The sequence below is a fragment of the Petaurus breviceps genome, unplaced genomic scaffold, assembly GCF_028583685.1.
Source record: "Petaurus breviceps papuanus isolate PSGF00001 unplaced genomic scaffold, PetGlider_PUasm1.0 90617, whole genome shotgun sequence".
Lineage (NCBI taxonomy): Eukaryota > Metazoa > Chordata > Mammalia > Diprotodontia > Petauridae > Petaurus > Petaurus breviceps.
In genome coordinates, this window is record NW_027187287.1 from 1,108,739 (window position 1) to 1,122,512 (window position 13,774).

A 13,774-nucleotide genomic window follows, 5' to 3' on the forward strand; every position below is an offset into this window, starting at 1 on the left:
CAGTAGGACTGATATCATCTAGAAAGCTTTGAACATTGTGGTTTTGTCCCCTGCTTTAGGTTTCCCCTCTCTTCAGCTAGACCTGTGATTTCATTGGTATAGGGAGCTCCTTATGAGGAATTTCCCTCTGCCAGATGACACCTGCCCTCTCTTGCCTCGCACATTGAATCCAGGTCTTGCTTCTAAAACCAGCTCTTTATGTACTATACGACATTAACTCTTCATTCGTTTTGCCTGTGCCTCTCTGCGTGTGCTCTAGTGAGTAGAGTCTAGGTCTCCTCACCAGTTTTTTTTTTTCTAGGAGACTTTCCTACCTTTATTTTTTTTTTCATTTTTCAAATGCTTTATTGACTTCTGATTTACATCATTCATTTCTGCCAGATTTTGAGTTACAAATTTTCTCCCTGTTTTTCCCCTACCCACCACCCCAAAATAGCAGTCCCACAGGATATCCGCACCTCCAATCTGTTCTCTTCCATATCTTTTCCCATACCACCTTTGGCTTTTCCAGTAGGGCTTGGTGGATCTCTATGCCCCAGTGCCTATATAACTTATTTCCCAATTACATGTAACACAGTATTAATAATAGTATATATACATATTTTTAAACATTTGATTTTAAAACTTTGAATTCCAGATTCATTCCCTTCCTCCCTTGTCACCCACCCTTACTGGGAAGATAAGCAATTCAGTATAGGTTGTACATGTGTAGCTAATGCAAAAATTACCATAGTAGATATATTGTAAAAGACTGACTATATTTCCCTTCCTCCTTTCCCACCTCCCACTTGTTCTATTCTCTACTTTGATTCTGTCCCTTTTCAAAGGTGGGTGCTTCCAACCTCCCTCCCCCCCCAGCCTGCCCTCCCATCCTCCCCCCTCTCATCCCCTTCCCCTTACTCTCTTGTAGGGTGAGATACCTTATTTAGTGTGTATGTCATTCCCTCCCTGAGCCAAATTCAGAGAGAATAAGGTTGACCAATCATTACCTTTTGCCTTCCTATTCTTCCCTTCCATTGTAGCCATTTTCCCTTGCCTCTTCTATACTAGATAGTTTACCCCATTCTGTCTCTCCCCATCTCTCATTATATTCCTCTTTCACCTCTTAATTTCACCTTTTAAGTATCATCCCTTCCTATTCAATTGGTCCTGTGCCCTCTATGTATACCTGTAAACATATGTATATATGTTCACACAGATTCACATATGTATTCATACGCCCGTATACCCTCTGATACAGACATATATATATTTTTATTCCCTTCAACTATTTTCATACTGACAAAAGTTTCATCAGTTACAATTATCGTTTTTCAATATAGGAATGTTAATAGTTCAACTTTGACAAGTTCCATATGATTTCTTTTCCCTGTTTACCTTCTCATGCTTCTCTTGTTTGTTGTATCTGAATGTCAAATTTTCTATTCAGCTCTGGTTTTTTTCTTCAAGAATACTTGAAAGTCTTTTATTCCACTGAATGACCATATTTTCCACTGAAACATGATACTCAGTTTTGCTGGGTAGGTGAGTCTTGGTTTTAATCCCAGTTCCTTTGACCTCTGGAATATCATATTCCAAGCCCTTTGATCCCTTAGTGTAGAAGCTGCCAGATCCTGAGTTATCCTGATTGTGTTTCCACAATATTCAAATTGTTTCTTCCTGGCTGCTTGTAATATTCTCTCCTTGATCTGGGAATTTTGGAATCTGGCTATAATATTTCTAGGAGTTTTCTTTTTGGGATCTTTTTCGGGTGGTGATCAGTGGATTCTTTCAACCTCTATTTTTCCCTCTGATTCTAAAACATCAGGGTAGTTTTCCTTGAGAATTTCTTGGAGGATGATTTCTAGGTTTTTTTCTTTGATCATGGCTTTCAGGTAGTCCAATAATTTTTAAATTATCTCTCCTGGATCTATTTTCCAGGTCAGTGGTTTTTCCAATGAGATATTTCACATTGCCGTCTGTTCTTTCATTTGTTTGGATCTGTTTAACAGCATCTTGATTTCTCATAAAGTCATTAGCTTCCATTTGTTCCAATTTAATTCTGAAAGAATGATTCTCCTCATTGAGCTTTTGAGATTCTTTTTCCATCTGACAAATTCAGCTTTTTAAGGCATTTTCCTCATTGCCTTTTTGAGCCTCTTTTGCCATTTGAGTCAGTCTGTTTTTTAAGGTGTTATTTTCCTCAGTCAGGCTGTTGACTCTCATAATTTTCTTGCATTCTCATTTTTCTTCCCAATTTTTCCTCTACTTCTCTTATCTGCTTCTTAAGGTCCTCTATATCCTGTAACTAGCTCGTATTTTTCTTGGAAGCTTTTGGTGCAGGAGTTATGACTTCACTGTCTTCCTCCTGTTTCATGCTTTGATCCTTTTTGTCCTTTTTATTAGAATAGGAATCTAATGTTGGATTGCTTTGATTAGTTTGCTTCCTTTGCCTGGTCATTTTACCACTCAATTACTTGACTTTTGGGCTTTTTGCCACAGTAGGACTCTGCCACCAGATAGGGGAGCTTTGTTCCAAACGCTGGGGTTTTCTCAGCTGCTGGAGCTATTAGTTGGGTGCCCCGTCTGAAACCTCCACACACTGGCAAGCTGGTCACACACCCCAGGACCTCCACCCTAGACTGCAATCCAGATCCAAGCAGGTTAAAGCAAGAGCGATTACCCCTCAGACTGGTTACTTGGTCCCCCTACAGTCTGCAGACCAGGAGCTGAAGCTGCCAAGTGGCGGTGGCTGCCCCACAGCCCTCAGTGGCTTCTCGCCCCAGGGGCAAAAGCTGATGCACTCCCAACTACTGGGTCCCAAAGTCCACACTGCACTGACTTCTCACTTTGTCGTTAGCATCTATGTGTTGATAATTCTGAAAACAGCCACAGCTGCTGGTGATCTGGAGTTCTTCCAGCTAGTGGTTGGTCAGGCCCACCCTGAGGCCTCAGTGTGGGGCTGGGCTTGCCTTCCAGAGCACTGTGCTGGCCAATTCCTGCCGGGCTGTCCTCAGCGGGAAGTTAGCTTCTCTCTGTCATTTTGTGGGTTCTGTAGCTCCAAAGTTTGTTTAGAGTCCCCTTTTACATGAATTGGAGGTGGTGGCAGCCAGAGCCGCATGGAGGTCCTGTTTCTACTCTGCCATCTTGACTGTGCCCCTCCTCACCAGTTTTCAGCTGGAGTTTAAACATAGAGTTCAAGGTTCACTCTTTGCAGTTTTTTTCAATATTATTCTTGGCCAGTTTTCCAGTTTATTACCCCAGAATCTCACTCATCCCCGCTGCAAACTAAACTTTGTGAGATACTATCAAGTGTACTGATGTATACTTTCCCCCCACAAGAGGGCACTTGAAACTTTATTTTCCACATTCCCCCAAGGCAGAGGGGGTTAAAGCCAGAAATCCACATTCAGGTATTTCACATTCAGATCACCATTAGAATTTTATACTTGTAAGGGAGCTTAGAGGTCAACTAGGGCAACACTTGTATTTGGGGAATAACAGGAATAGTAATAATAATTAACATTTACACGACTGAGCAATCCCAGAGTCGCTTAAGGTTTTTAAAGTGTTTCACATATATTATTTCATTTGATCCTCAAAACATGAGGTAGATATTGTTATTTCCATTTTATAGATGAGAGACAGGCTGAGAGGTTAAGTGACCTGTCCCCAGGGTCACACAGCCAGTTAGTATCTGTAAAAGGATCTGAACCCAGATCTTCCTGACTTGAGGTCCAGCATGCTATCTACCATGCTATATAGCTGCCTGTCACATCCTTGGCCACTTCTAAGTCCAGAAACCAATTTATTTTATTAAGGAAAAAAAAATCTACAGAAAAGTGAAAAACACATTTCTAAAAGGAGAGAAGAGCTTTGAGTGTCTTGTCAGGAATCAGTGGGAAGAAAAATGATGTTAGAGAAACCCTTGAAGAAATACATCACCTCTTTCTGTTTACTTAAGCCATAGCATAACTTTTCAACTTGTCAGAAGTCAAGCTAAATGAGAGTCCCACCTACTGTTAAGACAGTGGGAAATACTGGGAATCTGCAAGACAGTAGCAATATATATATTTTAACATTTACAAGTGAAAATTCCTTATTTGATGCTAATCTCTACACAGAATATTCCTTCCTTTCTTCCCTAAGAGATGATTCAAGACAATGATAGAGGCGTGATAGAGAACCCAGGATTTTTTGCTTTATATAAGTCAATGAACTGATCTTTTCTTGGTATCTCTCTCACCTGTGCAGGTTGTGAGCTTTGCTCCCAACCAGCTTCCTACTATACCTGGCTATAGAAGGACTATGTTTGCTATACAGAACAACAAAACAAAAACAAAAAAAACCCCACTGGAGTTAGGCTTAAGAATACTTAGGTGGGAGTTTTTTACCTTGGGTGAGTGATTTAATATTTCTGGACCTTAGTTTCCCTCTAAAATGAACAGGTTAAATAAAATTATCTCTAAGGTCCCAGCTCAATCCTACAGTCCACTGCAGGACCAGGCTTCCGTGGCAGGTTCAGAACTACATACTTTTTTTATTTTTAAAGCCATCCTGGATCCGGCACCATTTCCTTTTTCTAAGACTTCAAAGGAATTTGACCTTGTCATTAAGAATCCTTGACTTTGAATCTGCTGACTTTACTGAGGTTCAAAAATTCCTTAATTCTACCCATATTTGCTTTGTCTTCACTTGGCTCTAGTCATATATAGAGTAAGTAACATTTAATTCATCGCCCTCCATTCAAGCTTGAGAATTTTCACAACAGTGCATGTAGCAGCTACGAATTAATCTAGCTATTAAGGGGTCAAGTTATTAATTCATTTTGCAGCCCAGGAATTCATTTCCCTTACTCATACTTCAGGCTAGGGAGAAATACTTAACCTTTTCTGAATACAAGATATCACTTTGAAGTAACGAGTCATTGTGTGACCTATACAATGTCCTTTTATTTTAGAGACCTTTTTTACAGAAAGAGATTGTATAAAGGGGTGCTATCATGTTATTGGCCTACTAGTAAAAATCTGAGTTCTACTTCTGGCTCTGCTCCTAACTACTTGTGTAAATTTTGGGCAAGATACCTAAGCTTTCAGTAGCTCAGTTCCTTCAGGGATAAAAGTAAGGATGTTGTACTAAATTGTTTCTAAGTTCTCTTCAGCTTTACCATTCTAAGAATCTATGTTAATAGGTCTTATTTGGTTATCAGATTTAACTAGTCAGCATTCTCCCAGTAAAAACCTTCCATATAGTTGGATTAGTAACTTAGAAACAGAACCTAATGGTCCCTTCTGCAGTTATGAAGCAGGCTACTTTGGGTGTTGCAGAATCTCAGTCTCTGTTGGAGTCTAGACAAAATATTGATGCAAATTGAGGAAAGACCCAAGGGATTTAAGGAAAGTATAAATAATCCTGTCACCACCGTGGTTTGGCCATAAAAGGCCAAGACTGAACCAGATGATATCTCCAGATCCATTTTCAGATCCTGTCATTCTGTTATTCTAATTTTCTCTTCCAGATGGTTGAATTAGCCAAGTGATCCCAGTTATTTTACAGGTCATAAAAGTGGGCTAACTACAGCTATACCAAAGGGGAAGAAAACTGTCAGATTGTTAAAATCAGAAAAGCAGCAAAGGGAGTATGTGGCCATTGGTCACCCTGTCTCTATTTGAAGAATCCACACTCCTTATTCAAGAAATTAAAGGCAGGGTTTGGCAGTCTTTTACTCTCTAGTTTGTTTTATTATCTGCCAAACCTACTTCTAAAGCCCAGTTCAAGAGTAAGTAGGACAGACAATTAACTGAAAAAGATTGGCTCTTACTACTTGAATGAGTAGCATGGTATTTTTACAAAGATGATTTTCCTTCCTTGTTTGACAAGATCTACTTTGGGGAAGGAAATTCTCTTTGTGCTGGGTAAAGAGCATGCTGGTGTTACTGCAGTTACAGAAGGACCAATTTGAAAATGACCTCAGAGGCCATAATCACACAACTTCCACCTGACCAAAAATCTTTTTTACAAAATTGCCAACAAGTGGTCAGTCCAGCCTCCACTTGAAAACCTCCAGTGAAGGGAAGCCCACCACTTCCCAAAGCAATGCATCCCACTTTTGGACAGCTCCATTGTTAGGAAGTTTTTCCTTATCATCAAAACAAATTCTCACTCTCTACAACTTACACCCAAGGAACCCCAATGTAGTCCTTTCCAGCCAACTTGCCTGGGATATACTCACATAACCAGCTTATTGCTCTGCTCTACATTTAGTAGGTGTTTTATAAATATTTGTCTGTGATGACTTGAGAGCAGCTGTGCCATGCCTGTACCAGGAAACTGGAAGCCAGAAGTGTGAACACTTAACATTAGAAATTAAAAGGTTCTGGTTTTATTGGAAGGGCAGCTGAATTTGAGGTCTTCTGTAAAGCTAAAGAACATAGAAGCACTAGAGATCCCTTCTACCATCTCTTTTCATGAGGAAAAAGAGAATGAAAAGAGATTCTGAAAAATAAAATGCAATTATGGTGACAGTACCAAAGTAACACCATCTCATTATTACAAATTGTCCCATGCCTCTATCTCTAAGTCATAATTAGAGAATTCTTTCAACACAAGTCTAATAATGGCATATTTATTCAAGTGTGTTATAGTAGTTCACCAGAAAAGCAGGTGACAAATCCACAGTGAAATCTACATGCCACATTTAAAGTGCTTTTACACAAAAATCAGGTGCAAGGGAGTTTGACAGTAACTTCAAGATAGGCAAGTGTTGGCTTGAATAGTTCTCAGATCAGAAGCTTCCTTGGCCCCATGCCTTCACTCATTTTCTTCCCTCAGACCTACCTAATTACTCTCCAGATGCATAAAGTTAAAACAAAGTTGGTCTCGGAAAAATTTCAAAGCATACTTGGGTATGTGGCTTAGCTTCATTTGCATAGAACTTCAGTGGAAGCAAGCAAAGAGTTCTCCATTACTCCCCTCAGTTAAAGGAAACCAGTAGACTCTATTCCCATTGATCTTCCTTCACGCTCCACCCCTTCTATTAAAGGACATTTCTAAGGGAGGAAATACTAAAACATACTTTCTTGCTAGAGGCTTTGCATCCATAAAGGGGACTTTGTTTAGCAACTGACTTCTTGACCAGAGAATTTTTTTTTTTTGGAGGGCAATTGGGGTTAAGTAACTTGCCCAAGGTTACAGGCCTAGTTTTTTTGTGTGGGTGTTAAGTGCCTGAGGCCAGAACCTAACTCGGGTTCTCCTGGTTCTGGGGCCAGTGCTTTACTCACTGCACCACCTAGCCACCCCCTTGACCAGAGAATTTTTTTAAAAAGATTTTTCTTGGCAATAGAAAAAATATAACTGACCAATGATCATCTGTGATATGTGATGGAGCAGGAACTTCATTCATACAGCCTATCTCCTGGCCTAACTCCTGCTCATAAACTTTTTTCCTATGTACTACACAGCTTTAAAAAATAAATTAGGTTCCTTATTCAATACATAAACCACTGAATATATATATATATATATATATATATATATATTATATAATATATATTCAATATATAAACCATTGAAGATCCACAATTACAAGATAGAAGTTACAAAGGAAGTACATTGCTTTTAGGTATCCTAGCTTCTAGAGGCTAGAGAAAGATAAGTTTAGGAACTTTGTCTCCTCAAGACACTACAAGCATCCAGAGTCATGGGCCCCTACTTTGAGGGTCAGCTTAAGTTTAAAGAATTTCCCTGCTCTCATGGGAATAGCTTTAAAAAATATTCCTTCCAAATATGATTCAGAACAAGAACAAGAGATGGATAGTTTTCTTAACTCCTTTTATTCATGTTCCTGGAGCATCAGCCCATCAGAAATTTGGGCAACATTCAGATTTTTTTGTATCTAATCAGTACTTCAAAAAAAGTATATAAAAAAAAAACTTTTTATAAAGTGTTTTACTAGCCTTCGCTTAATTTTGTCCTTTTATTTGCACTCATGGGGGGAGGGGAAATGAAGGGAGAGTATTTACCATTTTATCTCCTACATCTTTGGTGATTTTCAGTTGCTAAATTTGAAGCTGGTTGTAGCAACATGAGAAGATTGGAATCACCTCAGGGTGTAATCCACAGGGATGGGAATTAAGGACCAGACCCAGAAGAACAAGCCTGGGCACCATCTGACCTGTGGAAAGATCAGGCATTCCCTATCCCTGGTAGAGTTCACCCATAATAAAAAGAGGTTCCATGGACCTTGGAGACTAGACCCCTCACCTATAAGAATGAAAGAAACTCCCCACCAAAACCATTCAATTACAAGAGCTAAGGACTGCAGGTCTTCTGTCCCTTCTTTGGCTGTATTATTTTTTGCCCCAAGAGGTATCTTTGAGGATGTGCTTACCACTCTCACCTTCCCCAGTCCCACCCCCAGAGCATTCAGGTATCTTCATCTCAAAATTATTTAATCTTTAAACCCTCCTCCCCTCCCTGCCCCCAAAAAAAGCCAGACTGCTATAGGGAAGCTGGAGAAAGTTGCTTAAGTTTTCCTCCTTCCTTTTCGCATGGCCAAGTACAGTCATTAATTACATTGTTGCTAGACTGACTGACTGACTCTCCTGGTCTCCTTTCCTCATTCCTTCTGACTGATCTCTCCTGAAGTATGAGACTGGAGAAAGACAAGGGTCAGTCATACCTTATTCACACTAGTGTTAAGTATAGGAACTGGGGAAATAGGTTAAGGGAGCTAGCATGGTCAGGGAGAGTGAAAATCTGCTTAGTCCTACATGATTACAATTTATACTTGAGCTGAAAAAGAAGGAGTATTTAGGTATAGGTGAGGCAAGAAGGACTGTGCTAGCTCCTTACCTTGGTCAAGGGGGTTAAGGAACCTAAGCCAGATTCAGCTACAGTCCTTTGCAAATTTTGATAAAAGTTCAGGCCAGCAGATAGAGCTAGAAAGAAATGTAATTGAACAGAACTAATTGCTTTAAATCAATATTTTTCCCTAAGATTAATAAAAAGCAAAAGTATTGGCTTAAGTCACAGGAGCAAAGAACAGCTTCAGCTGCATCTGTGGCCATTTGCACTGTTCTGAATACAGAGAAATCTTAAGGCAGTGTTAACTGAATTGCTTCCCAAGTTTAGGGTATACTGCACCCCTTCACATTTCCAGTTTAAGCACCAGGACTTCTACAATTCCGTAAGTGTGGGACACAAAAGCCAAGGACTTGGCTCTTAGGTTGCTGTCATCTCCCCAGCCCTGTCCTAGCACAATAATCAAGATTTGGGGGATGAAGAGCCAGGTGAAATCCTGGACATACTGTGGTCCAGTGGTAGAGGAAGGACAAGGGAGCATGCATAATACCTGCTATTTCCTCACCTATAATGAGAATGAGGTTGCCTTCTAAGGTTTTTCAGCAATTCTTCTGGTGTAGTACAATCAATGTAGCTGCCCTGGGGAGAGACCCAAGTATGGGGAAAAAAAAGAATCCAGGGCATGAGCTAAATAGGAAGAGTCCACCAGAATAAACCCCAAAAGGAAGTTGGGAGGGTGCCAGCCAGCTAAAGTTGGAACCTGCAGGAAAGAGATTAAAAGGGAAATAAAACACAATTTTGTCTGTAGCACTCTTATCTGACCATTTTTAATGCCCCTATATATATATATATATATATATATATATACACATACTGATGAAAGGGAAAGGAAATAAAGTTTGGGCCCCTTCCTTCTTTCCTTCTTCCTTCCCCTAGACTCCAAGGTCAAAGAAGGTCCTTTTTCCCCTTCCAGTTGGACATATGGACAAGCCAACAAACAAGGTTGGCCATCTATTTTCTATGCCTGCCTCTCCCTCTCCCTCTCTAAGAACTCACTCTTATCACTTCCTGCCTAGACTCTAGAGACAGAGCACTGAGCTAGCTATACTCACAGAACCGGAAAGTGAGATGCTTGCATTTCTTCACTTATAGCAGAGGACTGAGCATCATGAGGCCTGGATTCTCTACCCTGTTCCACATCTCTAATGGCAGGAACAGCTTTCTCAGGCTGGACTTTACCCTAAATCACAGTGGAGCTGCTTTGGCAAGTCTTGAAAGTCACTTAGATGTATGCCAGATCAAACTGCAAGGTTGCTAATACAACTTCTTTTGGCCTAAGCAGAGCTCAGCCAGGGCCTCAGGCAGTCATTTACAGGCTTAAGGCATTGACAGGAGGAGGTGGGGACAAAAAAGAAAAACAAAGAGAATAGGTTAGTAGAAAGGGAGGAAAGAGAAATGTATTTTATAGGAGGTACTTTTAACAGTTGCCTCTCATGCAGTTCGATGGTGCCAAAGCCATAGATTATCCATCCAGTGGAACAGGGTAGTCTTCATCCAAAGCTAAATTATGGGGAGGCTTATGTCTTCTCAGTGGCAGGCCACAACCAAGAATCTAGGTTTTAAGATCCACAGTAGGATGAGTGGAAAAGGAATTCTTGGGAATTTCAAGGATAGCCTGTGAGGTTGAGGGGTGGTGTGAAAAGAAAGGGAGAGTGGGAGGGGAAAATTGCCTCTTCTGTGGAGTTTAACTGCTGGAAACCAGATTGAAGACATCAGCTCTTTATTGCTTTTCATTTTACAGAGGAGCAGGGAGATGTCATCTCGCCGGCTGCATGCAGCCCGCCAGGGGGCCCGCTGCTGTCCTCAGCGCCTCCGCCGCACCACGTACTGAGGCGGCCTGCACCCGGCCTCCTCTCACAGGCCGGGCTCCGCCAGCCATGCAGGGCCCCAGGCAGTCCACCAGCCAGGAGGGCAGGTGGGTGTGTGTCAACCTAGGGCACCACTGCAGGAAGGTTGGTGGGGTTGGTCTGGATGGTTGGGAAGGGCCTATTCTAAGTGAGCCTGGGAGACTGGGAGGCTAGAGGAAGCTAACATCAAGAAACAGGGACCAGAATGAGGTCATTTCACAGTCAACCAGAGGGAGACATGAATGGAAGGCAGCAGAAAGTTTTGTGGTTGTTGTTGTTGTATTTTTTTATACATAGGGAACAAAAACACACATCGTGACTCAAACTATACCCTAAGTGGCCCTTAGATCATCATTAAGCCTGTATACTAGCCACCCACGAATGGATGCCCCATTCAGTTCTGTAAGCTATGTGAAAGATGCATAGCTTCCTAGAATGACCACAAAGTGGAAATTCTCAACCTAACCCCCAAATATGCATATATGGTGGCTCACAGCCTCTGTTCCAGTTAATACTGTTTTGGTTTCTTCTTCTTCTGGGATGCCACATATGACTCTGTCACCTGTGCAATTCACAATAAAAACACCACTTTAAAAGCTGACCCACATAGACAAGAAAACAAAACCATTTGGGAGAAATAATCTTTTCCTTAACAAAAGTAATCTATAAAAAAATGATATTTAGGTTAAGCCAAGTAATGCCATATGTCTCCCAAATTAAGAGATTTTACGGACATCCCTGAAAAGGACTGAGTTCCTGGGGCTGTCTGGATCCCACGCTGCACATTAATCTCAGACTGTCCAAATGTCAAGACCCCTTGTTCTTGACACAAAACATTGAGGAGAAAGTTGTGTTAGCAACACCACAAATGAAATGAGAGCCACAATTGAGCAACATTAGAATAAACTTAGGATCAGCCCCCTCCATGTGTACCCACCCTTTCCTAACTCCCCTCCCCAAACCCTGATTAAAATAATTTTTTCTTTGAAGTGTGAGTTTCTAGGTACTTCAGCACAGTGATGGGTAGCAGAACTGCTAAACTGGATCGACACAGGCTAGTTCCCTGGCATAAAAAGGTTGTAACCATGCGGCTTGGCTTCTCCACCACAGATCCGATTTGGAATGAGATGTTTCCAACCTCATTCCCCACCCTCCCAACTTCCCACTCCCTCACCCTGCAAAAAATGATCATGTGATGATTCACCGACCAGGCAACCAGAGTCAAGCCGATGGCCCCACCCTAAGCTAGTCCTATTTCTAAAATAAATAAGAGTGTTGAAATTCTTTGTACCTTTTCCCTCAACCCTCTCCCTCCCTGGGTTCCCATTCAGACAGAGGTCTCTGGGCTGGTCACAATCTCCCCATTTTTCTCAGGTTCTGCTTTCAAGAAGCATTCCACTTCAACAGAGTCCATTTTAGCATCCTCAGAAGATTTGTCTTCCAGTCTGTCAAGCTCCTCCCTCTCCACAACCTCCTTTTTGGTCTGAGGTTCTTCTGATTTTTTCTTAATACAGAAGATGTTGCCCAGAGCCAGCACCAGGGCAGCGGTAACCACCTCAGCTCCTGCCAGGATAAACACGTACTTGTAGACGTGAGTTGCATCCAGGAGTTTACCTGAAAAAGGACAAGAGTCACACCTCAGGACTAGGGGACCCTACTCATGCAAGATGAAATGTTGTTAATATGTAGGCCACAACCTGATATAACCTGGAATGAGTTTTCCCACTAAAATCTATCGATTGTGCCTAGTTAGTGTCTGTTTCTGACATTTGTGAAGATTCTCAGGAACAGTGTATGGACATTCTCACCTCCCACCTCTTCTCCCCTACCCCCCAACTCCTGAGTCAATATTTGTAATTTTAGGCCCCTTTTTCATATTTGGATTTTTTTTTTTAATCTTTTGAGCTAGTCTTTATTAACTCCACACTGAAGGCTTCAAGACTTAAGAGTGAACATCACTGGCTGGTAATGCTCTTCTACCAACTGCCATATACACAAATCCTTTTTTCTTTCTTTCCTTTCTTTGTGCCTCTTGCCTTTTCTTCTTTCTTTTAATGTCAGTAAACATATGGAACTTTTTCATCTAAGTGATGACACAAGATGAAAATTGTTAATAGGTTCAAGAACTGTTTAAATAAATTCATGAATTTATTCTGGATAATGCATAATTAAAGAAAGTTAGGACATCCCTAACCTTTTGAGGCAAATGTCAGGAAGAACCATTATGCTCCTATATAGCATATCTCTAAGGTGTCAAACACCAGAGACAGACCAGTGAATTGGCCCATTGCTCTACCCATTATGATATTTCTTGGGATCTAAATCTTAGCTCTGTATTGGCACTGATGAGTATTGCTTAACTCCACTAGAAACACTTGGGTTAAGTAGGCTGCATATCTTTGTCTCGATTGTATCAGAAGGAGTCACTAGAAAGTTATGGAAGGCTAGCTTGCTTTGCTTCTCTCTTCACAGATGCCCCAAAACCTAACTGAATACCCTGCTAGTGTCAGAACTGACTTCTGAGGCCAGATATTTTCAGTATCCCCTCCCACATACCTCAGGTCCAGTGTCCTGTGCCATCACCCTCAGGTGGTAGTCAATCAGCCAATAAACATTTATTAACCACCCATTATGTACCTGGTACTGTGTTAAGTGCTAGGTTTACAAAAAGGCGCAAAAGACAGTGCCTGCCCTCAAGGAGCTCATGATCTAATCAGCCATTAAGTAAGATACACCTCCCCATTTACTTTTGCCCTGTGCAGCTAAGGTTTTGAATTTTAAAATAGACTCGTCAGCCTGACTCCTTATTCTTATGTCATTGTCTACTTGTTTCCCTCCAAATAAAAATCAGGAGCAAAGATGAGGCTCTAAGTAATTTCTTCTTTTCTTTTTTATAAAATCAAGGTAAAGTATGGACAGAGAAAATATATATAAGATTTCTTCAGTTAGTTCCTCTAAAGGGGACTTAATGATGATTTAGAGGTCTAGAGTTATAAAGGTTGAAGTCATCTAGACCAGCCTTCCCACCAATGCAGTAACACCCTTTGATACCATTTCCAAAAAATGGCAGTCCTGTCTCTGAACAC

At 41.0% G+C, this 13,774-nt stretch overlaps 2 protein-coding genes across 4 annotated transcripts in view; one reads left to right on the forward strand and one right to left on the reverse strand.

Annotated features, from left to right (window-relative positions):
- The window catches only part of CSNK1D (casein kinase 1 delta), a 79,502-nt gene extending 66,653 nt beyond the window's left edge, over nucleotides 1-12,849 (forward strand). The window contains exons 9-11 of one of the 3 annotated variants that reach the window (XR_011163558.1): nucleotides 9,718-9,783; nucleotides 10,583-10,756; nucleotides 12,203-12,849. Coding sequence is in view for 2 of the 3 variants with exons in the window: in XM_069063978.1 (XP_068920079.1) it covers nucleotides 9,718-9,783; nucleotides 10,583-10,672 (156 nt within the window). In the remaining variant the exon portion in view is untranslated. Of the gene's footprint in view, nucleotides 1-9,717; nucleotides 9,784-10,582; nucleotides 10,757-12,202 lie in introns of those variants that run through there. The other 2 variants (XM_069063978.1, XM_069063975.1) reach the window with 2 other exon arrangements.
- Nucleotides 10,950-13,774, reverse strand: part of SLC16A3 (solute carrier family 16 member 3) — a 28,641-nt gene continuing 25,816 nt past the window's right edge. Inside the window, exon 5 of the mRNA XM_069063974.1 lies at nucleotides 10,950-12,302. Within this exon, the coding sequence (XP_068920075.1) occupies nucleotides 12,016-12,302 (287 nt within the window). The 3' untranslated portion in view covers nucleotides 10,950-12,015. The remainder of the gene's footprint in view (nucleotides 12,303-13,774) is intronic.